The 25,027-nt window shown below is 39.0% G+C and overlaps 1 protein-coding gene across 1 annotated transcript in view; it reads left to right on the forward strand.

Moving 5' to 3' along the window:
• The window catches only part of obscnb (obscurin, cytoskeletal calmodulin and titin-interacting RhoGEF b), a 48,704-nt gene that overhangs the window by 17,360 nt on the left and 6,317 nt on the right, over window positions 1-25,027 (forward strand). Inside the window, exons 32-71 of the mRNA XM_079447668.1 lie at window positions 69-335; window positions 547-816; window positions 923-1,192; window positions 1,312-1,578; window positions 1,845-2,111; window positions 2,301-2,567; window positions 2,831-3,097; window positions 3,449-3,715; window positions 5,085-5,165; window positions 6,479-6,745; window positions 6,847-6,903; window positions 7,222-7,488; window positions 7,827-8,096; window positions 8,749-9,018; window positions 9,396-9,674; window positions 10,087-10,344; window positions 10,608-10,874; window positions 11,138-11,410; window positions 12,381-12,647; window positions 14,405-14,680; window positions 14,805-15,077; window positions 15,175-15,465; window positions 15,548-15,817; window positions 15,932-17,188; window positions 17,473-17,754; window positions 18,167-18,248; window positions 18,490-18,614; window positions 18,746-18,973; window positions 19,301-19,399; window positions 19,476-19,698; window positions 19,957-20,000; window positions 20,121-20,222; window positions 20,760-20,816; window positions 23,188-23,327; window positions 23,413-23,613; window positions 23,711-23,787; window positions 23,898-24,068; window positions 24,194-24,353; window positions 24,509-24,625; window positions 24,813-24,977. Coding sequence (XP_079303794.1) covers window positions 69-335; window positions 547-816; window positions 923-1,192; window positions 1,312-1,578; window positions 1,845-2,111; window positions 2,301-2,567; window positions 2,831-3,097; window positions 3,449-3,715; window positions 5,085-5,165; window positions 6,479-6,745; window positions 6,847-6,903; window positions 7,222-7,488; window positions 7,827-8,096; window positions 8,749-9,018; window positions 9,396-9,674; window positions 10,087-10,344; window positions 10,608-10,874; window positions 11,138-11,410; window positions 12,381-12,647; window positions 14,405-14,680; window positions 14,805-15,077; window positions 15,175-15,465; window positions 15,548-15,817; window positions 15,932-17,188; window positions 17,473-17,754; window positions 18,167-18,248; window positions 18,490-18,614; window positions 18,746-18,973; window positions 19,301-19,399; window positions 19,476-19,698; window positions 19,957-20,000; window positions 20,121-20,222; window positions 20,760-20,816; window positions 23,188-23,327; window positions 23,413-23,613; window positions 23,711-23,787; window positions 23,898-24,068; window positions 24,194-24,353; window positions 24,509-24,625; window positions 24,813-24,977 — 9,338 coding nt within the window. The remainder of the gene's footprint in view (window positions 1-68; window positions 336-546; window positions 817-922; window positions 1,193-1,311; window positions 1,579-1,844; window positions 2,112-2,300; window positions 2,568-2,830; window positions 3,098-3,448; window positions 3,716-5,084; window positions 5,166-6,478; window positions 6,746-6,846; window positions 6,904-7,221; window positions 7,489-7,826; window positions 8,097-8,748; window positions 9,019-9,395; window positions 9,675-10,086; window positions 10,345-10,607; window positions 10,875-11,137; window positions 11,411-12,380; window positions 12,648-14,404; window positions 14,681-14,804; window positions 15,078-15,174; window positions 15,466-15,547; window positions 15,818-15,931; window positions 17,189-17,472; window positions 17,755-18,166; window positions 18,249-18,489; window positions 18,615-18,745; window positions 18,974-19,300; window positions 19,400-19,475; window positions 19,699-19,956; window positions 20,001-20,120; window positions 20,223-20,759; window positions 20,817-23,187; window positions 23,328-23,412; window positions 23,614-23,710; window positions 23,788-23,897; window positions 24,069-24,193; window positions 24,354-24,508; window positions 24,626-24,812; window positions 24,978-25,027) is intronic.

Below are 25,027 nucleotides of genomic sequence, written 5' to 3' on the forward strand. Positions count from 1 at the left end.
CTTCCTAGATGCCTTGGAAGAAGCCAGGTTTTTACCTATAGCCCAATTTTTGTGTTATTGAAATTCAGAGAAGAAGGCTGTATTCCTGAAGTTGCTGGATGACGTGGTTGCAGAGGAGAAGGGCACAGTTACTCTTAAGTGTGAAGCCTCAAAACCCAGGGTTAGCCCAGTGTGGCATAAAGATGGTACTGTTTTAGAAGCAGGCAAAAAGTATGAGCTCCTCCATGATGGCAAATCTTTGGGATTAACTGTCCATGACATCACACAAGGTGATGCTGGAGAGTACAGTTGTGATCTTGGCACAGACCTAACCAAGTCTAAAGTCACTGTCAGAGGTATGACCGCAAACTACAGTATTGTTTTACTACTGAACTCCAGTAACCAAAGAGTTTAAGGAATTCCCTATTCTGTATAATATATTCAACATCGATGTGTTAAAAACTTTGTCATACTGTTCTATATCTAGGCAACATTAGCTCAGAAATATCCCAAATGTGCTCGTTAAAGTTTGTGTTCCAAAAATAATGTATTTGCTTTTAACTCCAGATATTCAAATTGGAATCACCAAGCGTCTTAAGTCAGTAGAGGCCAAAGCAGGTGAAAACTGCACATTTGAGTGTATCTTGTCCAGGGAAAGCTCAGAGAAGTGTGTCTGGAGTCTACAAGGCCAGCCTATCTCTGACGGTGGACGATTACAAATGAGCAGCAAAGGGCGCAAGTACACCTTAACAATCAAAGGAGTCTCAGCGTCTGACTCTGGTGAGGTGGTCTTCTCTCTCAAGGACATTAGCTCAAAGGCAACTCTTGCTGTTGAAGGTAAGTGAGAAGAGCTTGTGACAAAGTGCCTAATAAAGAGCACTGAATTAAGCAATACCTTTTACACATACATTTTGTGTTAAACAAATCTTGTTTTCGGGTCCAGGTGAAGCTCCCACAATTTCCAAAGAGCTTCAAGGTATCAGCGCCAAAGCTGGTGAGGATGCCACCTTCTCCTGTGAACTTTCTCAACCTGGACTGGAGGTCAAGTGGTCCAAGGATGGCAAGTCTATCAGGAAGAGCCAGAAATATGAGATCATCCAGGCGCACACACTAGTAAAACTGACTGTCCGCAATGTCAATGAAAAAGATGCTGGAGAATACAGCTGTGAGGTCACTGGTGGTCCAACCTCAAAGGCAAAACTGGAGTATAAAGGCAAGCATTTCATCAATCTCGCTTAAGCCATCCCATTACTTCATAACTGTCAGATCATTTTTACTGTAGTTATACAGGTGTGGATATATATTTACTTTGGAATGCCCTGTTCTCTGTAGAACTGGCCAACAAATTCATTTGTGAGCTAAAAGACATTACAGCGGAAGAGAAAGGTGCCATCTCCTTTGAATGCAAGACTGCCCACCCTGCCTCTAAAGTCACCTGGCTCAAAGGAAAGAAGGAGATCACGGCAGGAGGAAGGTATGAGTTGACACAGAAGGGAACAGTCCTCATCCTGAAAGTGAAGGATCTGGAGAAGAGTGACAGTGAAGTATACAGTTGCGATATTGGCTCTGCAAAGAGTACAGCAAAGTTGATGGTGAAAGGTAAGATATAAGCTTCCTTTTAGATAAGTTCACCACTGAAATCTTCACATGCATGTTGCCATCAGAATTCTTGCCTTTTCAAGAATTTCATGCTGCTGACCATTTTGCTTTTTGTGTGAATTGTTTTGTCAATAATGGCTTGCAATGTCGTGCTACATTTCCTACAATTTCTCTTCAGCTTATCTCATTGTTTCTTCACCCTGCCTTTCGTTAACAAAAAATATAAGACAGTAGTATAATTGAAGTCACACCTGTTCACTCTCCAGTGGTACCTGCAAAGTTCAAAGAGCAGCTGAAGAACCAGCAGGTTACAGAGGGTGGGAAAGTCTTGCTTTCCTGTGACCTCTCAAAACCTGGCTGCCAAGTGCAGTGGAAGAAGGGAGCTGAAATCCTTAAATCTGGTGGAAGATATCAAATAACTCATAAGGATACCGTGTTTGAGCTACAGATTTTTGATTTGTTGGTTGAGGACACGGGAGAATATGTATGTGAATGTGGAAATGAGAGAACAACAGCAACAGTCATTGTGAATGGTACGGATAAAAGCCTGCTTATTTACATACATTTTGACTAATTATTTGTTGACCGCAATTCATACTTCATCTTGGTGCTTGTTCTTTGGGTAAGATTAAATATAGGTTGTACTCTGTACAGTCAGTTAGGCCCTTTTAAAAGGTATTTTTTACACTTGTGGTTTACGTTAACACACAACTACTCTTCAGCATTACCAGTGATCTTCAAATGTGAGCTACAGAGCCAAGAGTGTGAAGAAGGAGACAGTGTTACTCTTCAATGTGAACTCTCCAAACCTGACATTCCAGTGGTTTGGAGAAAAGGTACACAGGTGATCCATTCTGGAGAAAAGTACTCCATCAAAAAAGATGGAGCAACTGTTGAGCTGAAAATTAGTGATCTCAAACCTGAAGATGCTGGACGATACACTTGTTTGTGTGGCGACAATAAGACAACAGCAAATATCAAGATCAAGGGTATGAGGATTGTTCAACTTCTCAAATAAGCATGTCTCTCACACGTTCGCTTGGTATTTAAAATGTAACCATTACTGCTTTACAGCTTAAATAAAAATTCTTTTTTTACAGTATTATAATGCACGGTATAACACGTCTTGTACAATGTTCAGTGTTATTATTAAATATGTGTGTCATGTTTTGTAGCTTGTGTCTCTGTTTGATACATTTTTGTACATATGAAGCCATACTAACAATCTCTTGAAACGGCAATTGCCTTTTAGCATTACCACTGATCTTCAAACGTGAACTACAGAATCAAGAATGTCAAGAAGGACAAAGTGTTACTCTTCAGTGTGAACTCTCTAAACCTGGAGTTCCTGTGGTTTGGAGGAAAGGAACGCAGGTGATCCATTCTGGAGAAAAGTACCACATCGGCCAAGTTGGATCTACACTTGAGCTTAAGATCACTGAACCCAAACCTGAAGATGCTGGAGTCTACAGTTGTGATTGTGGATTTAACAAGACATCATCTACCGTTACTGTTATTGGTAGGGATTAAGTATAGGACAAATGCACACAAAAGCACCGGTTTTACAGTCTGCGCATTTGCTGATCTAAATTGTGTTTATGTCTATGGTGTTATGTTTAACATTGTGACACATTGTTAAACATGTTTATTACAGTAATGGCATGATGTTTGTATTTAGTCATTTGTAAGTGGGTCTGCGTGACACCAAAACCACAAAGCATTTCCTTTCTAGGTTTTGAAAGCCACAGCAAGAGCACTAACCATCACAGGCCTCCCAGAATCATAAAACTTACCAGCTCTCTTCAGTTCTGAAACTTTATATGTCTATCCTGTAATATTCTGCGCCTCTTATCTTTCTGTGGTTTCTTAGAATTGCCAGTGGTCTTCACACATGAGCTACAAAACCTGGAGTGTGATGAGGGGGGCAGTGGTACCCTGTCCTGTGAAGTTTCCAAACTTGGTGTCCCTGTGCAGTGGAAGAAAGGAAGTCAGGTCATCCAGTCTGGAGGAAGATACATTATCAAGCAGACTGCATCAAAGGTGGAGCTGAAGATCATGGATCTTAAACCTGAAGATGGTGGAGAATACACATGCGTATGTGGCGATAACATAACCACAGCCAATATGAAGATCAAGGGTATGAACCATTCCTATTTTTTCTTTTATCATTTTTCATAAATGATAATTTTCTAGTTGACCTGTGCCTCAAAGGCAAGTCAAAGATTGCTGTGCTTGAATTCATGATAGATCTGCATTAAATCAATTCAATTTGCTAAGCTCCTGGTTACTTTCTATTTGCATGGCTTTACATAGAAAACTCTTTCTGGTCTTCATTGTACATATTTGAGTATTGTTCGTTCTTTGTTTTGTGTTCTATGTGGTTTTCTTTGTTGCACTTGAGAGTTTAGGGTTGGTTTTCACCTTCAACCTAGATTTAAGATGTCAATAATATGTAGTTGTTCATTTTAGGTTTCTCTCGCAGTGCAAAGGCTTGATTTCTTGTTTTATATTCACAACCCTTTGTTTTGGCACACTATTCTTAGGGATAAAATAGTAATGCCAAAAGTGATTGATGTGAAACAAAATCATTCTGCAGTGTTTTTGTAACTTTCTAACAATTTGTTGTATCCCGCTGTGGCTCTGCCCACTGTGCTGTTATGCCATAGTCTGACAGACATCTGTTATAGATTTTTTGCATTTTTTCTGTGCAATCTGTCAATTTCGTCAAGCTTGAGTCCTTCTATACCATTTACATTTTAGAGCAGAATCTTCAACTATTTTGAGTGACCTAGCAAACGTTTTAATATGAAATAAATCTCGATGTTATTTGTTGTTTTCGAGATTTAGGCATCTCTAATGAAGGACTACTAAATGTGGCTGATGTTGCTGTGTTGTTAGCTAAAGTTTATGTACATTATATTCAAATTGTATGTTGCCATTCCAAATGAATGGCTTGCTGTCAGCATGTTTTGTGTTCAACCACTTTAAGGATTGTACATATATTTGAGTTGAACAAAATATTAAGGTCAAAATAAGTTTAATGGTTATATGTTCTGAGAAGGATAATATGGAGTAATGCAATAACATGTCACATTGCATTGCACTGTAGATTACAATGTGCTTTGGGCAATGGATACATTTGTTATATTTTAAGATAATATTTTGGTCTGTAATTACATAAGGACATTTTTTGTCACAGCTTTGCACAAGCCAGGACTTCAAAAACAAGCCACTGAAAAGGAAGCATCCGTCAATGGTATGAAACAAATATACAAATGGCCCATGCTTTATGGCTTCTTGGTCAGCAGTTCATGTTTGGATGTTGAGTGTTAAACTGTTTTAGAAATTTCAGGCTTTTTGAGCTTTTCTTCAGACCAAACAAATGACTGTATAAAATAGTTTTCTTTTTTTATAAGGCTGGTAAAGGTGTCGCATTTTGTGTGTTTCCTGAAGCTTATGGTTTTGGTAAAAGAACACAGTTTAGGTTAATATGTGTTTTGCCGCAGTTCCAAAGTTCCTCACTTCATCCGCCGCCTCTGAAACAGATGTCCAGAAACAGAAGAGAGAGAATCAGGAACAACTCAGTGGTATGAAACTGATGTGCACATCCTGTCTGTGGTGCAGCATCTTTATGTGCTTATAACTAGAATCCATGTCAAAGCGTTTGGCGATGTGATGTTGCAGCAGCAGCATGTATGGTCCCGCATTTGCTTATGCACAAGGAATTGTCTATTTGTTTTGTGCGCTGTGCTCTGGTTTTACTTTTTCATTTAACTATGAATAATTATAATTCTTTTTTAATAGTGTTTTTGTAAATGCTCTCTGAAAAGCGTTATGTTTTTCTTCTTTTGCCTTATACATTGTGTCTACATCGGACGCATTAGGCGTGATGCGACATGACAAGCTCCTTGTTCTTAATGTGTTTGTCGCGTCGTGCCGCATCCAGTGTGGACAAAATTTAAAATGATAATGGGTTCTAATGCGTTTCTATTGTCGTGTCGTGTGTTAGGTATTTAAAGGTTTTTATTTATTTACTTATAATTTAGGTAAATGTTGATACTATAGTAGTCTTTATGGCATGATGAGTGGCTTGTTCCAGTATTGTTCTTTGAGAGAGGATTTAATGTCAGAGATGTAAGTGAACAGATTCAAACTGTTAAAGTGGCTTGTTTAAGATCATAGAATGCATTATAAATACTTCACCATGTTTATGAGTTAATGGGTTTCTGCTTTGAATGTATACATTTAATTAGTATAGTTTGGTGGCATTATAAATTAAAATGTAACTGTTAGGTATTTTTAATGTTGTAATTGGGACCTGTTAAATTATGTTAAGTGCCATACACATTTTAACACTTGTCAAACATAAAGACTCATTCAGTAGACTAGATTTGTTGTCTGCAGGCTGGTCTTTTGATGGTGCCTTTGATTCTGTATCTTGTTAAATTCAAACTGGTTACAGTATGTGAATGTATTTTATTTTATAAACGCTCATTCAATTATATGTCAATTTAATTGAAACTGGTCCCTCTTTCAGAGTTGCTGCTCTGTTAAAGCTGATTTTTTTCTGGATAGGCGGTGTCTAGTGCACAGTTCTTTTTAATCAGAGCACAATTTCCATCTGTCCATTTGAACAATCTTCAGAATTCACAACGTCTATGTTTTTATAAATACCTGATATAATATCTTGTATACCTTTGGCAACAATATAAACTTATATTATGTAAAAGATTTCAGCTTTTTCTAGGTACGTCTATAATGGATGTGTTGATACCTCTTGCATCTACACGTCCTTGGCTTCTACACCTTCTTTATTTTTACTTCAACAACGGAATTAAAATACTGCCTTTTGTGAAATTTGTCTTCTTCTTGAGCTCAACAAAAATGCTTCCGTCAACAGCTTGCCCAGTTGAGTTTATGCAAGAACTCCTAAACCAAACATGTGATGAAGGAGGCAGTGTTTCTCTGCACTGTGAACTCTCAAAGTCTGGAGTTCCTGTGGTATGGCGGAAAGGAACACAGGTGATCAATTCGGGAGGAAAGTATGTCATCAAGCAAGCTGGGTCTACAGTTGAGCTGAATATTAAAGATCTTAAACCTGAAGATGCTGGAGACTATGCCTGTGATTGTGGAGACAGCGTCACAACTGCCAACGTAAAGGTTAATGGTAGGACATGGGATTTCTTCAGATTTCAAGAATTTGTATACACTCATGTCTACAAATGGAAGTAAATCTATGACACCTGATATCAATCTTTAAATTGGCAGCTCTTCCAGCCTTTTTCACACAAGGCCTGGAGAATCAGACTGCCAACGAAGGGGAGAGTATCATTTTCCATTGCAAGGTCTCTAAAACAAACATTGCCGTGGAGTGGCGAAGGGGCGAAATTGGTCTTTGTCCGTGTGCAAAATATGAGTTCAAACAAGATGACCACCATGTCCAGCTGGTCATACATGACCTTGATCCCGATGACTCTGGTGATTACATTTGTGACAGTGGAGATCAACAAACCACTGCACATTTGGAAGTTAAGGGTAGGCTTAAACGGAACTCTCTTTCCAAACTTAATCATCTCTCTTTTGCAGCTGTTTCCACTCCATTAGGAAAATGGAAATCTGTGTAACATACTTACCATTTTACAGCACTTCCAGTTCTTTTCAATATGGCTCTGGACAATTTGGAAACTGAGGCTGAGGAAAATGCAGTTTTCAGATGTGAACTTACCAAATCTGAAGCCAAAGTCACCTGGAGGAAAAACAATTATGTTATAGAATCAAGCAGCAAATATGAAATCAAGCAGGATGGGTTAGTGGCTGTTCTTATTATCTACAAGCTGCAGAGAGGAGACTCTGGAGAGTACTCATGTGAGACAGAACATGACCGGACGTCTGCCAAGCTCACTGTGAATGGTATTTCCTCAACCCTCCTAATTTACCTGATCATCCTCTTTGGATCATCATCCATCAATATCACACCATCCTCAGCACTACGTCATCCGTACTGATTTTACAGCGCAGGAATTTGGTGAAACTAGCATGACAACATATGATGTCCATCCCTTTCTCTCCATCATGACCTGCTATAGATTTTGTTGGGAAGCGTCTTGAAAAGTTTGATGCGTCTTTTTTGAAACTGCTAATATTTGTAGATTCTGGGGGTGAAAAAAAAGTATAGTTATTTGTTCAATGAGTTTGACATTTGTCTTGAGGTGGGATAACATTTATATTTCCTTTACTGTGTTGGACAGAACCAGATGTTGTGATCGTAACTGGTCTGAAGAGCTGCATTGTCAATGAAGGTGATGATGTCCATTTTGAATGCAACGTTTCTCATGAAAATGCACCTGGTGTTCAGTGGACACTTCAAGATGTCCCACTTCAGAACAATGAAATGAATGAAATCCAAACAGACGGCAAAAGACACACACTCACACTAAGAAGTGTCACCCAGAAGGACTCAGGAACAGTGTCCTTCCATGTGGGTGGTCACACTTCTTTCGCTTGTCTTACAGTCAAAGGTAAAACGGAGTAATCCTTTTGGTGCCAGCCTCTTTCCCATTGATTGCATTCTTTTACCATCACGTTGTTGCATTTGAATTTCAAGCACATAAACTGGTTTGAACTGTTACATCACTTCATAAACAACTCTTTCAGTATATATCATACATATTGGATTTAAACATTTTCTTCACTTGTGTTTTTTTAAAACCACCAAGCTTTTGGACTCTACTGCATGGGGTGACACTGAACATTGTTTCTGCATGTAACTAGCCATTAGTACATTTTATCTACACCACAGCCACAATATTAACCACAGCACATTACTGCTCATGCATGTATTGTATACTTTGTGTCTCGTCTGCACTTTATCTGCTTAATTTTTGGTTAGCAAATTAGTTTAATTTACAAGAAATGTTATCGAACTACATTGAGACCAAAAAAAGTTTCATTTTTGTTTTGTAATGAATGAGTATGTTAAGTTAAATTACACATGAAACTTTCTCGGTTTTGATTCCAATATTCCCAGGTTTGGCATACCTTGGCAATGCAATTACAAATAGCAGAGAATGTTTTTGTTTGACACCTCATGATATTTTAATATGCAGGTTTACGGTGTTGTATATGTATTTAAATGTGTTAAATAGTCTGTATCTTACTGTCTTCCGCTAGCAATCCCAGTGCAATCATTCGTGAAGGATTTGCCATGCCAAGAAGTCACAGAAGGAGACAATGCCTCATTATGTTGTGAAACCTCAATCCCAGATGCAAATGTAACCTGGAAGAAGGGAACACGGGTCTTAACTGAAGGACCAAAGTATTCCATAAAGAGGGAAGGCACAACTCAAACATTGGTGGTTCAAAAGCTATCAGTAGAAGATGGTGGAGATTACATATGTGAAGCAGGAGGCAAACAAAGCAAAGCGACATTGACCGTCAAAGGTAACAAGCTTAATTCTCCTTTAGGTGGCTAAATGTTGATGTTTTGGCTATGTTTGCACATTTCATATTGTTCCCCTATGGATGTACATACTAATAAATTTTATTTGTGCAATGCAAATCCTGAACACCTTTACAGGATTTATAAAGTTTCTGTCGTCAATGTGCCTGTCTCTCAGTACCTTCTTAACTAATGTTGCTCTCCTCCATTCTTGGATTACAATGTGCAATGTCACTTAAAAATCCCAAGATGTATAACTGCCTTGAGGATGTAAACATCCCATCACATTATAATTCACTTTTGTTGGATAGACTGTGGCAAGTAGTGAGATATTCATCTCTGTTGAGTTTTGTGAAAGCTTTCTTCAATCTATTCTCAGAATGTGTAAAAATCACACGAGAATTAAAGGATGTTACTGTGATAACGGGTGAGGACGCTATCTTCCGGTGTGAAGTATCCCATTCAGGGTTTACTAATGTCGAGTGGTGGCTCGGCTCCAACCCCCTTCAAAACAATGACTTGAATCAGATCAGCTGCAGAGGGAGGGAACACAGCCTTGTGCTGAAAATGGTCACACCCGATGATTCAGTCGATGTAGCTTTTGTGGTTGGCCAAGAGAGGAGCATCGCCTACTTGATGGTGCAGGAGAAACCCAAAGGTAAAAGACGACATTACATGGTGGCAAATTATAATCTGTCCGTCATCAGCAGGTTCTGTGTAGCTGCACTCATTTGCGCAATAGTAACACAAGGCTTCTTATTGCTCTCATTCCATTTGCTTTGGCCCTTTTCCATCTGCGCCCCAAATGATAGTTTTTTGGACAAAAAGTACCTTTTAGATGTAACAAAGCACTTGTTACATTTGATTACATTTTATTCCTATATTTGATTATCAGTTATGTGGTCCTAATTTTTAAGCATGTTGACTAGAAACTTGTCGTTTATTAAATCCTCTAAAGTGCTTGAGGCTTGGCTGAGCTAACTGTTAACTGGCTTAGGTGTCTATGTTAATAAATCTTCAGGCACATTATGATATCACAGAACTTAGGTTTGGGTTTCTCCTGTCCGTAGTTGTATTCTTAGAGAAGCCTCTGGACACAACTGCCAAAGAGGGTCAAACAGTCACACTATCCTGCATGACCTCCGACCCTGAGGCCTCTGTCACCTGGTACAGAGATGAGGAGATGATAAAGGCAGGGGGCAGATATCTGCTTTACAAGGATAGAGCTGTCCATCAACTCCGCATCCTTAGGGTGGAGGACGGGGATGCAGGGCTATATACTTGCAAAACCAAAGATGCAGAAAGCTGTGCCACCCTTACTGTAAAAGGTAAATGGGATTGCAGGCTCATGGAACTTGATGTTTCATTATTAACACTATGGATGATTGAGAATAAAAAGAATGCAAAGGGGGTCTAGGAAGAACACACTTGCTTTCTTTTTCTTTCTACTTTGAATCTGCCTATCATATACAGAAACAAAGAAGATTTTTGGTTCCTTTACAACCCAGCTGTACATGATGTATCGCCCGATTAAAAAAAAAAAAAAAATCGGACATCTGTATTACAAAGTCTTTTTCTCATCCATCATCAGGTCAGCCTCCATTCTTCCTAAAAGAATTAGAGAACCAAAAGGCAACAGAGGGAGATAGCATTGCCTTGCGCTGTGAGCTCTCTAAGCCGGGTATAAGAGTAGAGTGGAGAAAGGGTGGAGTGGTGCTCCAACCCAGTAAGAAATACGAGATGAAGCAGGAAGGATGTGTACAGGAGCTTCATGTTCATGATCTGGAACCAGAGGACAATGGCTACTACACATGTGATGCTGGAGACCAGTTGACCACAGCATCAATCACAGTCCAAGGTATTAAATATAATTTTTTTTAATTAGTGCCTATTTGTTTCAAATTTATACATTTCCTATTTCGTTGTAAAACAGATGGGATTAATCAAAATGAGTTGGCCATTCCTTTATGACTTTGATAATAAGTTATCCCTTTATTACAAGTGTCAGAATTCAGCATTTGAACTTTACCTGTATGTCCAAATATGCATTTATTATGTTCTAGAAACATCATAAATGTGTATGACACTGGTGATCTAAGGATTTCTGTCTGGTCTCTGCAGAGACTGAGGTCCTCATAGTGTCGGGTTTAAAGAATACAGATGTGTTTGTGGGAGAACAGGCCATTTTCTCCTGCCAGCTCTCTCGCCATGCAAAAGGCAGAGTTCAATGGTGGCTAGATGGCACTCGTTTGGAGAACAGTACCTTCAGTGAGATAAGTGTAGGTGAAAACCATGTCCACACCCTCACCCTAAGGAACCCTTCTCCCAATGACTCAGGAACGGTCCTGTTCAAAACTGGTGCCCTGACATCCTCTGCCAAGCTCTTAGTGAAAGGTACCAGTTGGGCCACAGGGGATGGTGGGGAATATAACCCTTCTGCTACACACTCTGCAGAACTGAGCTGTAAATGTTTAAAATATCGATATATCCTTGGGCTAATATTGTGTCCATGAATTTCCTAAATTAATAAAGACACATGTAGTGATGCATTTACCTTTACCTGCAAATACCTCCAACATTAATCTATTTGGTTTAATCTCTTTGAAAGAAATTATGTTTTGTGGATAGTTTCCTGTTTTACAACTAATTTGCTTGTGATATAAATTACGGTCCTGTTTGGCAAGGTAAGGTTGCAACTTGTTAAAATATATAGGAAAAATATACAGCCTTTGACAACAAAATATTTATGTTTAATGGAAATTCATGGATCCCTGTTGTCCATGTGCAGTTTATTTCTAACCTTAGCCAGTCAACAAATACTGCACGTATAATGGCTTGCTAATTATTTACTAAACTGAAATACTAATTATTCAATTGGAATACTGATATTGGGTTTTACCATGGACATGATTGCTAAATAATAAACACATTATGGTAACATAATTTTTTGTGAATCATAAAACATTAAGTCTACAGTCTACATCAATAAAGTGCATTTCATTAAAAAAGATCTTTGATAGAAATGTACATCTCGTACACTTACACCTTTTTTCAATCTGATGCATGCTCTATGCACATTTTCTGTTTTGGTTTAATTTTGACTTGACATTGAAAATAGGTTGTATTTGGACACGACCTTGTTCAGTTTGGAGCAGAGAAGTTTAGGAGAGCTTATCGCACTGTAAAACTTAAACACTGTCAAAGATGATACGGTAAAAATGCATAATTTTTGCTTTAAACTGAAAACGCTTGCATTTACTTGCAAATTAGACAGAATGCCTTAAGTGGTTAAGAACTCTACTCCAAAATGCACTGGGGTCTTGTGAACCCAATATTATTCATCCACACCACCCATCCTCTATAGATCCCAATGTGGAGGTGGTCAGTGCCATGGAGGACCAACGTGTAGCAGAGAACCAGCCTGCAGAGTTCATCTGTCAGTACTCACGGCCAGTCAAGGCTGTATGGAAGCGAAATGGCACACCTGTACAAGCAGATGGTCACAGGGTAATAGTGGAAAATGACTGGACTGTTGCAAGGTTGTACATTAGCTGTGTGGAACCCCAGGATGGCGGGAATTACTCCTGTGAAGCAGAAGGGACTTCTGTTGTGGCACACCTAAGGGTGCAAGGTGAGCACACCTGCAGCCAAAAGGAAAATCTAAGTGTCAAATCACAACTGAATTTGCACTGTATCATCACATGTCAGGTGCAAGCTGTCGGCTCTGTTGAGTGTAGGGGTGGGCGATCTAACAATCTTAACTCGCGATTGATCTTGAAGGCGCCCTCAATCAACAATCAGCTCTGTATACTTTCAAATCACTCTTGCCGTGCTGCGAGGTCTGCAGAGCGCCGTCTGAAGTTGAACAGCTTAATGATTTTCTGCAAGATGGGTGTGGTAATTGTCAAAAACATATCACTTGTCTGCCTTGGATGTTTCCATGTGTGACACATTTGAAAACAAATCAGTAAGATAGTGGCATGGCAGACGAGAATATGTTGCCAAAAAAGGTCTAAGTTGGCACCAACTTATAGTGAAATGTTTTTCAGCAGGGCTGTGCAGTGGGACAGATAAATTATTCTGAGCAAAGATAAAATTGTAGCACGCATGCGATACAGTTTTGCAAGTGCACTAGACAGAGCGGCTTGTTTGTGTGAAGTGTGTTTGTCCTTGTGCTTGTTTGTGTGTGATGTTAATGGATGGCGCACAGCTAATTTACTTAGTTTTAGTCTATTTTGTGATTTAAACTCTATCCCAGCTGAATTAAGTTCATATAGCCTATATCTAGTACCCTATGATAATTCAATTCTATGCTATTTAAATCTGTCATCTGCCGGTTCTGTGTGTATGAGTGAATGTGTTACAGTTTAATGTATGATTTGCCCTAAGAGTTTATTTTAGGTGCATTTAACTGTGTTCATTGTTTGAGAAAAACTATCGTCACTGAACTACAAGCACTTAAATTCAAGCATCTAATGTTGGAGCAACTTCACGACGACCCGTCAACCTAGAATAGAGGTTAACCTTAATGCTCGGATGAAAAAATACTGTAGTGTTCTATAGAATTTGATTAACCAAAATTTGCTATTCTTGATAAACTGTAGTGTATTACATTTACTTATATATACACTGATATTTACTATAGTAAGGTTCAAAAACACTATATTATCTAGGTATTTAACTGCAATTTACTATAGGCCTAGTAAATGCTATAGTATACTACAGTATTTTAAGTGGACAACTATATTACTATTGTGTAGTATGGACAACACAGATCAATACAAAATGGGTAAATTAAAAATGATATGGCCCTATTGATCCATTTGTATATAACATTAATGTCCAGTCTATTTATGTGATGACCTGCATGTCTTTTTAAAGATGATAACAGACGTTTTATACTTATGCTACCTGTACAACAATTGGGCCTTTGCTATAAACTAGGGATGCACCGATACCACTTTTCAAGGATCGTGTACGAGTACCGATACCTTTTCCCTGGTACTCGCCAATACCGACGCCTGTTGTACAGTTTTTTCTGTTTGTGGCAATTTTCCAACAACAACACAATGAGACTAAGAATATGAAGATCAATGAAGATCATGATATGCTTTTATGTGAAGATCGCCCAGCCCTAGTTGAGTGCTTATCACTAAGTGTTTACTATTGTTCTGGGACAGATGTTTAATTGCGGGCCGCTTTAAACTAACATGGGCTTTTAATGCTACTTGCTTCCTATGCTAATTAATGCTACATGCTATGTGCCAATGAAAAGCTGTATTGTTGTCATGTTATAAAACTACTGTTTTAAAAGCCAATGTACACTGCTCAGGTCTCCCGTCTCATGTGTGGCTGTTTTCTTTGCCGTTCTCTCTCCATTTTTTACAGCCAAACCCATTGACATTGTCCAAGAACTGAGTAACATGGAGACCATTAATGGCGGGGAAGCACTTTTTGAATGCGCCCTGTCTCGCCCTGAAACCAAAGACTGCCGGTGGTTACTCAATGGCATGCCTGTGAAGGAGTCTGCAAATATGGAGATAGTTTCCTTCGAGAGTGGTCGACGCCACCTTCTGCTTTTAAAAGACTTGCATCCTTGTGAAAACACAAGGGTTACATTCCAAGCCGGCACAGCATCAACTACTGCCCTTCTGTCTGTCAAAGGTGTGGCAATTATTTTCCAAATCAACAAATTAGCTACACCTTCAAAATTGAATAGTTGTTTTGGCTGGTTGTGTTTTTGTTTATGCTCTTGTTTTAATGTTATGAATTTATGTATTTTTTTCAGCCTGGCAACTGGAGGTGGTCAAGCCTTTAGAGGACAAGACCGTCATTGCAGGAGAGCCAGTGGAGTTCACTTGTGTTCTGAATGAAGCTGTGCCGGAGAGTGAAGTGACTTGGTATGCTAACAGTGTTGAACTTCACCGTGATGACAACTGGACCATGAGAGCCAGCGGCTGTTCATACAGCCTCATCTTGAAAAAAGCGAGAGCTCAGCCTACACAGGAAATTACTTTTGCAGCTCGGGATGCCTTATCAATGGCCAAACTCACTACACTGTGTAAGGGTCATTTTGTGCCAGTAGGAATACTACTATATGTTTATATGTTCTGTTTCTTGTTGTATGACTTATTCTATTATTTTGTCATTTTTTTTAGCTGTGCCTGATCCCCCTGAAGATCCAGAGATTGTCAGTAAAGCCCAAACTTCCGTCACGCTTTCTTGGTTCACACCGCTTAATGATGGAGGAAGCCCAGTCCTGGGTTACCGCGTAGAGATGCGTCTTGTGGATAGTACCCTCTGGCTACCCTGCCATACAGAACCAGTGTGTAACACTGAATTTTTGGTTGAGAATCTCATTCCTGGGGCAGGTTACAGGTTCCGTGTTGCAGCCATTAATCGTAATGGCATTGGCGAGACTGTCCAGTTACCTCAAACCATAACGCTAGGTAAGTTTAAAAATACACAGACATAAAAGACACATCTGTTCATATTGTATTATTGTTTCTTTAACTGTTCTCTGTTTTTCAGATGCGCCAGTGACCTTTAGCAAAATGTTAAGCAGCTCTGAGCTCCAAAAAGGAAAGATGATTCGTTTGGAATGTGAACTTTCCTCAGAGACCAAACAAGTCACATGGCTCAAGGACAACCGAGAGATAGATGTTGGGGTGAAGTACCAAGTAGTTACAGAGGGAAAGAGCCAAGTTTTGCTCATCAAGGACTTCCAGTCTGCAGACCACGGTGTCTATTCTTGTGTGGCCTCCGATGATTCAAAGACATCAATTAATTTAAACCTTGAAGGTACATTACTTAACCAGACTGGTAAATCACTGTCATTGTGTGGATAGTCAAAATTCCTTTTTAACAATTTCGAAAATGAAATTTTAACAATTAATTTAGTTTCCCTGATTACAGGAGATGACACAACACTTTCTCATGATATTGGTACCCAGCCCAAACTTCCTGTTGAGGCTGCCTCCGAAGGAGATTTACATGCCTTGTGGGAGGCAGTGGCCAAGAAGCGAAGAATGAGCCGAGAGCCCACATTGGATTCCATTTCAGAGTTGCCAGAAGAAGATGGAAAAGAAAAGACAAAGAGCACGGAGGGTAAAGTACCTGAAAAGGAAGTAAAACAGAAGGAGAGGCCTGTTGAAGCAACGGTCAAAATCGCATCAAAGCCTAATCTGTACACCAGTTCTGATGAAGAATCTCTCAGTGGGACAAGCCTTGCGTCTTACCTGAAGAAAAGCACCAAGTCCTCTGTAACTGTGGAAGGTACGGCTGAGACCATTGCCTCCAAGAAACTCTATGAGCACTTCCAGATGACTGAGCAGTCCATTACACAGACAGCTGTGGAGCCAGTAATGGAGGCTAATAAAGGGGATGAGTTGCTGGATGCTGCTGTCAAGATTCAAGCAGCCTTTAAGGGTTATAAAGCTAGGAAGGACATGCGACCAGTCTTTAAAGAAGTATTCAAGGATCAGACTAAAGAGCCCAATGGAACAATTCATCTAGAGTGCATTGTGGAAGGAAAGCCAGACAAAGTTCGCTGGCTGAAAGATGGAGAACCCCTAACAGATGGCAAGCACTACCATATAGACATCTATAATGATGGCACCTGCTCTCTAGTAGTCACAGCTGCCACGACCAAAGACACAGGTGTCTATGCTTGTGAAGTGACCAATAAGTTTGGCATTACAACCCATAGTGGTAAAGTCACTGTAGGGTCACAGAGAGAATCTTCTGGGCGACGGCCACTTACCCTGGGATACAGTGCAGATAGTGAAGCTGAGAGCTCCTCAGGAAGTGAGATGGATGAAACCTTACGCCAGGCGAGCAAAAGATTACGACGACTTCTGCGTACTCATCTTCCTCCAGATGTGGAAGAGGAGCCTTTCATAAGTGCTGATGAAGGAGATTTACCGCCACCAGAACTACAGTCATACCGGGAGGATGATCTGTACATCTACATTCGTTTTGATAACCGTGGTGAAGCTCAAGTGGCTTCTCAGCGCTTCCAGGAAATGTTTACTTATCAAGGAGCGTCCATCGAAACCGCCATAATAGCAGATGGTGCTAAGGTAGAGTTGCGGATCACAAAGATAGGCTTCTCCCAAGACGGCTGCCGAACCCCAACTCAGGAAAGGCCTGCTTTCATGACTGGACCCCCTGGTATGACAAATCTTACGCTGCCATGTGGTTTTAATATTTGTTATTACAGCAATCTTTGATTCTTTATTCATTTGCATGGTTAAATGTTTGATTAGGTTTGTTATGAGAGGCCAGCATCTGCAGCATGTTTGATTTTCGTAAAAAAATGTAAAACACAAACCTTAAAGCTATAGCATGTAATTTTTGTCTGCTTCGGAATTCCTCCTCAAAAGTATTGCCATGTTCTGTTCTTTTGGTTTTGTTTGCCCTCTTCCATTTACCTTAATCACTGACCAACCTCTCAGCGGCCCCCATCTTTCTCACGGAGCTCCGCAGCCAGGATGTTCCAGACGGATTTCCAGTCAGCTTTGACTGTGTGATCACTGGCAACCCCCCTCCCCTTGTGCGATGGTTCAAGGATGGAAAGCTGTTGGAGGAGAACGATCACTACATGATCAATGAAGATCTTGAAGGCCGCCACCAGATGATCATTACAGCTGTGCTCCCCACAGACATGGGCGTGTACCGATGCATGGCTGAAAATGACAGAGGCATCGCCTCCAGCAGGGCTGAGCTGAGGGTGGACAGTGAGTACACTGTTAAAAGAAAGTGGTATTCGGCCTCTAAAGCTGAACCTCAAAGCAATGTCATCTGAAATGATGTTAACTAACACTTTCTTTTACCAGTGCATGAATGTGTCTGCATGTGCATTGAGGGAATGGTACATTGTCATCACTTTAACAAAACCCTTTGTTTCTTTTTTAGATGCAGCCATTTTACAATAATATTCTCAACACCGATTAGCTCAACTACTGTTTTATTAACCACACATTTTCCTATAAAATATTTTAGTCTTAACATTAAGCTTAAGATCTTTTGACAGTTTGCTCCTTTGGTTTCTGTTCATTTATGGATTTGACTCACATCTAGTTAACCTAAATTTTAGGGTTTTAAATCATTTCAATTTAACTTTTAATTCATGTTTGCGTGTATTTATAGTGTCATGCAGCTCAGATTATGACACAGCAGCTGATGCCACAGAGACATCGTCCTATGTCAGTGCCAAGGGTTATATGTCTAGGTAAGATTTCATTCTATATTACTAGTGATTCTTTAAATGCATTACAAGTCAAGTTTGTTTGTATAGCACCTTTCACAATCCACATTTTAAATAAACTTTGAGAGGGAAAGTTACATTCTATAATGTGTATGTCAATATAACAATTTATTATTCAAAGATATGACAAACTATCGCAACAAACCTCTGAAGCAAAAAATACGCTTCTGCTTTGGATTATTATTCTTCATAGTTCAGAGCACAGGACGGACACAGAAGCTTTTGAGTCAGTGGCGGAGGACGAGCAACTTCCTCAGGTTGTGGATGAGTTACATGATCTTTTCCTCAGTCCTGGAGCACCAATTGCCAAGTTGAGTGTTAAGGTCAAAGGTATGTTTTTTTGCAAATTCTCTTTTAATTGTTTTACATTTCAAGTTTCTTTTATCTTTTATGATCCAGTTAATTTCAGATGAATAAAACAGTATTTAATAGTAAAATAAGTTCCCTTTACATTTTTGCAGGTTTTCCCACACCAAGGGTGTATTGGTTTAAAGACGGCACCCCACTTCAAGCCTCAAGCAGAATTTTATTGTCGACCAAACGTGATCACCATAGTCTTGAGATTTTGGATGTTAACCGCGAGGACACTGGAGAGTACTCTGTGTACATTAGTAACATTGCTGGCTCCGCCTACTCTTCAGCGCGACTGAATGTATTGGGTAAACATGCCTTGTGTGCTTTAGACGACAGTATACATTTCTGCATTATGCATAATTATAGCACAACATTTAAAAAAGTGCTTTAACTGTTCAAACCCAAGCAAATTTTTTCTTTTCGGTTTGATTTTTTCTTATGAACATGTTCTGAACATTTTCTTATGTTTGTTTACTTGATTTCTGCTTGTTAGGTCATGGAGAGCGCCCAGCACCTGAACAGGGAAGAATGAGGGGTAAAAATCCTGAATTATGAATCCTCACATACTGTAAACCGATGCATTTAAACTGTTTGATGTTAAAAATTATGCATGCATGTACAGAAATGTCCTTGTCATCTAAACCGCATTCTACCACAAATAGATTCAAAGGTGCCACTTGTGCCACCCCGCTTCCTAGAAAGGTTTGGCAACAAGAAGGTGAACCAAGGAGCAAGTATAACGTTGTCAGTCAAAGTGGAAGGTATAACAGTGATCAGATCGTCTACCCAAAGTATTTATTTAGGGTCCATGTATTTAATATAATAACTGTTCCAAAGGTTCCCCGACCCCATCTGTGAACTGGTTAAAGGAGATGTCAGAGAAGGATGTTTTGTGGATCAAGGCAGACACACCAGGTTATAAAGTGGCCAGTTCTGGGTGTCAGCATAGTCTTATCCTCATGGAAGTGGGAAAGGAACACAGAGGCATGTACACCTGCATCGCCACCAACCGCGCTGGACAGTCGGTCAACACGGCCCGACTAGACGTGGAGCTTGGTCAGTAACACGTGATTTAGTTAACATAAAGATAACAGGATTATATGAGATTTTTTATCATATTATTTCTATTTTTACTTAGTCCTTTACATAATCTTTTGAAATAACCTGATCTTTACACCGTGCTCAAACTTTTTTATCCAACAGCACCAGAACAAAAGGGAAAAGGGGGAGAAGAGTAAGTTTAGACAATGTCTACAAATGTAAAGCGATGTTATAGATTTGATGGATACAGTATATAATGTGTTATATTTGTTCTCAGCATACTTGGAATAACAATTAGCCCACCTGAAGAAGAGGGCAAAGGTGAATATTTGATCCGTTTTATAGATAATCTTATGTTTGCATACAATCAAGATTCAGATTTTGTGTGATCATGCATTTTTTTAAAAGTGGAATTAAAGATTAATCATTATCACATGTCAGGAGAGATCAAAATACCCTACCTGGGTGAAGTGGGTACAGAAGAATTTCTACAAAAGCTCACAACCCAAATCACAGAAATGGTATCGGCCAAGATCACTCAAGGTAAGAGAAGCCCATTTTTAATCTGGACCCATTTTTTGCAAATAATAATGAGCGAGACATTTTTGTAACCCGCACAAATGTTTAAATGTAAATATCAGCTATCAGAATTTTCTACATTACTTTTAAATACACTTACATTGTGTTATTGTGTGTCCAGTTACTGACTATTATTACTATTAATGTTTTGACGTAGTCTTTCTTTTACAGAAGCGTTCTAATATTCACTCAAACGTCTGCTTTGATTTTGAGTGAGCTTTGTGTGCCCAAATGCTTTGAGTGTTTGTCACAGGGTGTGCCGAGTACTGAAATAGAGTTTACACCCATCTCAGACTCACATTCAAAATGTATAGTCTCTAGCCTGTATATTCTCAGGAACATTTTACTGGACTTTTATCTTGTAAAAATACCACCTCTCTCTGGATTCCATAACTAAACTCAATTCAATGACTCCATTATTTTGTCTATCTATCAAACGATCCATCCATCATCTCCTCCCTCCATTCACTCTCATTCTCATTGAAGCATTGATTTATTCAGACAGCTCAGAGAACCATCAAGTGCTCCAGTGGATGAAATCTTGGCCCAAAGTGACCAGTATGTATCTGCAGAACTTACAGCGTAACACAACAGAATCATGACTTTTTCCTCTTTGAAGCTATGCTAGTGGTAGTCAGATCGCACATATTTAAATTCTCAATATACATATATAGAAAATTATTATTAAAATTAGATGTAAATGAAAATGCACTATGTATGGCTAAAAGTCATGGTTCTTTAATATCAGGGCCTTTTGTAACAGTTCAGAATAAATGTTTTTGAAATTAATTCAGTGGTCTGGTTTTTTGCACAAAGAAGTAAATTATAGCCACATTCAAGGTGTCTCTGTTTCAGTATACACAGAAAGAAGTAGTTTAAATGCCTGCTTTCATATTTATTTAGAAGTATGAAGTTGTATGAGCAACTACATATGTGTTTGTGCACAGCTATGTTGATTATCATACAGTCATTATTTTGTCAAAGCATGATATGGCCAAGTGCATGCTGAGAAATATGAGAGAAACGTCATTGATAATGACATTTTCTGCAATAGCATCTGGCTGCAGAACTGCATTTGCACTCTCAGACACATTCACTTCCGGATATTACTTTCCAAACGTTTTTCCTTTAAAGAGGAATAATCACTGTATGTCCACTATCACAAGAAATATATAGTGTATTATTATATTTAGCATTTAAATAAGGTTTGACTCTTGTTATATTTATAACAGCATATCTATTGCCATTCTTATGAATGTGACAAAAAACATGTTTTTGCGAGAGAACATGGATCCTAAACAGAACATTTCCACTAAATTTAAATAAGTCAAGTTTATTAATATAGCGCTTTTAAAATTTTCATTGTTACAAAGCAGCTGTACAAGAAAACACATTGACTATATGCAAAACATATAAGGTTATGCTTATTAGCACCTATTGTACTATTGCTCTTTTATGACACATCGCTTACTGCTCACTGAACTCTCTGTAAGTCACTTTGGATAAAAGCATCTGCTAAATGACTCAATGTAAATGCAAGTCAAAACACAGGTCATATATCAGACAGACTATAAATTCATATATGCAGTGGTAATTAAATAAAACTATACAATTCTAGCAGCCTATAAAAAACCTTTAAGCTTAAGTTTTGCACTATGCAGTTTCTTTAGTTTCAACTTGACACAACACTTTCAGAGTCATGACGTCAACAACGTGTTCAAGGAATACGTGCATATGTTCCATTTCAGTGAAGAGTAAACTGGAGGGTTTCAGAGCTTCATTGTGTCCGTGTTGCTCCAAACACCACACACTGGCTTTTCAACCGAAATAATACATTTACACATAATACATTAAAAAACATTTATATTTAAACTTACGGCAGTGACCGCAGGATTGTCGTGCTTGTAGGCTCGCGAGCAGTGCGCAAAGATGCAGGTGTCGAATGCAAGTGACGTCATTTGAACAGAAAGCAACGGTGTCTGAGAGTGCACGTGCAGTTCTGCAGCCAGACTCTTCTCATTTCTGTCGCCGCTGTTTTCACGATATCACCGGAAAATCTTGTGTTTAGTTACTTTAGCCCTTACGATAATGAACCATGTTTTTGCTATAAATAAACAACAACAAAAACGTGGTATTTGCACAACTTAAACAAGTTAATTTTCGTGAGGGTGAAAGTGTATCACAACTTCGCAAACCAAAAATGATCTTAAAGATAAACGTGACAGCAGCAAAAGCATTTTATCTGTGATAACTCAACCATGTTTAACTTTATGTATCTGAAATAAGAACGATGATTGGCTCTTACCTGAGATGGAGCTGCAGGTTCATCAAAACCGAGAACAGTTTTCCTCATAAATCCATCTAAACCTTATAGAAATATGAAATCGTCCATTATTTCTAAAAGTCGCATTTCTGTGTCTCTCGTTCAAAATCAATCTATAAATGGCGCCAATGTTTTAATATTTCGATCAGTTCTCGCGAGATTACTGAGATCAGCGACTATATCACAAACAGTCCCTTAAACACTGACACGTGGGGAATTTTTAACATTAAATTCTACGCAAATAATTTGTAACATTTAAATATATTTGAGAGCTTAACCAGAATGATAATTACAGTTTCCATTTTAAAAATGTGCCTTAGTACATTTAAAAAGTTTCCTTTTATACATTTCTAAATCAATTAAAATAATATAAAGCTGGGTCTATATGATTATGATTTCATTCAATTATTTAGTAATTATTATCATTATCTGGCTAATTTATTATATTTCTTTAATGTGTGCCCAGATTATTAAATGATATATAAATATATTAGATGATCTATTCAAGACATCAAAACTCTTTTGGCACATAACGGTGCTCTGGAAATAAACATAAATTGATTGACACGTAATGTCTGCCTTCTTTTTTTGTCTCTTCTTTTTAAGCTTCATTACGTGTCCCAGGAGCTGACAGCGATGATGAAACCAAAACTCCTTCGGCATCTCCATACCACGGTCGGTCACGGCCCGCTTCTCTGATCGCAGACTCTTCATCCGAGTCAGATGAGGGAGATGCCAGAGGAGAGGTCATACATACATTATGTGTCTATGTCACACTTTACTATACTCTTCTTTTCTGAAAAGACAACTTTTTAAAATGTATTTTTGCAGATGTTTGATATCTACGTGGTGACTGCTGACTACAACCCCATTGGGGTCGGTAAAGAGACCATCTCTCTGAAGGAGGGCCAGTATGTGGAGGTTTTGGACTCTGCTCACCCCCTCAAATGGCTGGTTCGCACAAAACCCACCAAGTCCACCCCGTCTCGGCAGGGATGGGTGTCACCTGCATATCTCGACAAAAGGCTGAAGGTCTGAAATGAATGTTTTGGTGTTTTGTTACTCATACATTTGTACGTGTGGCTTAAGTGCACTAATATTAATGATGACCTGCTGGTTGTGTTAAAAGCTATCTGCAGATTCAACAGACCTCCCAGAAACCACCAGAGAGGAAGTCACCGAAACAGAATACAAAAAGAAACTCTGGTAAATTTACACACATACCAAGAAAGTCATTGGATATATAAGTAATAAGTATTAATATGCTGTATAATGCTACAACCTCTCAATTCTGTGTCCGTTTCACTTGCTCCTAGTCAACTCATTCAGGATCTGATCAGCACAGAGTCTGAGTTTCTGAAGGAGATGGAGTTTGTCACTTCAAATCATCAGAAGCATGTTGGCGAGGAGAGCACACCACCTCATATCACCAGCCACAAGGAAACCATCTTTCGAAACATCAGCGATTTGAAGATTTTCCATAGCAGGTACATCATTTAATAATAATAATATATACATAAATACACAACTTACACAAAGCCCTGTGCATTGGTCAAATAGCCTAAAATAGTATTGAAATGGAGAAAAAACATTGTGTTTATTTCCTTTGCAGCTCTTTGTTGCCTGGTCTGCGTGAGTGCGACACAGATGATGACATCGCTATGCATTTCCTGAAAAATTGTGAAGGTTTTGAGAAATATCTGCAGTATCTCGTTGGACAGACCGAGGCGGAGTCTGCTATCGGCGAGAAGGACGTGCATCAATACTTTAGGGTGGGTTCCAAATCATTGACAGTATTATCAACTCTGTCATGAATTTGCGGCAGCTAAAAATGAGGCTTAATGTCACAAAAGGAGGCATTTCTTCTCCGATGATTATCTGTGTCTAACAGAAGTTCTAGAATTTCATAAGATTTTTGTCCTATCAGGATTATACAGTCTCAGAGTTGGCGAATGTTGACCCCTCAGAAGGTCCTGTGTTGAGTATTAATGCTTACCTTCAGAGACCGCTGGAGAGAATACAAAAATACAGAGCTTTGCTGAAGGTACGAAACTTATTTCACTCAACTTCACTTTTGCTTTACAGTCATTTGTTTGGCTATTATGCAGAAATGCTGAATAATTCTAAGAACTGTATTGAAGAATGGTTTTATTCAATTACATAGATTCAACAATCATCTTCAAAAACAATAAGGTTGTGATGACATTTAAGAGTTCCTTATTGTATTTTAGGATATGATACGGAACAAAGCGAGGAATGGTCAGAACTGCTGCTTACTGGAGCAGGCCTACGCCATGGTGTCATCTCTGTCACAGCGCTCAGACAACACACATCACGTGTCTCTCATCGAGAATTACCCTGCCAATCTGGAGGCACTGGGAGAACCCATTAGACAGGTACAATGCACACATAACACAGACAGGACAATCCTTACAGAAGCAATGTG

This window comes from Barbatula barbatula (assembly GCF_947034865.1).
Source record: "Barbatula barbatula genome assembly, chromosome: 23".
NCBI lineage: Eukaryota > Metazoa > Chordata > Actinopteri > Cypriniformes > Nemacheilidae > Barbatula > Barbatula barbatula.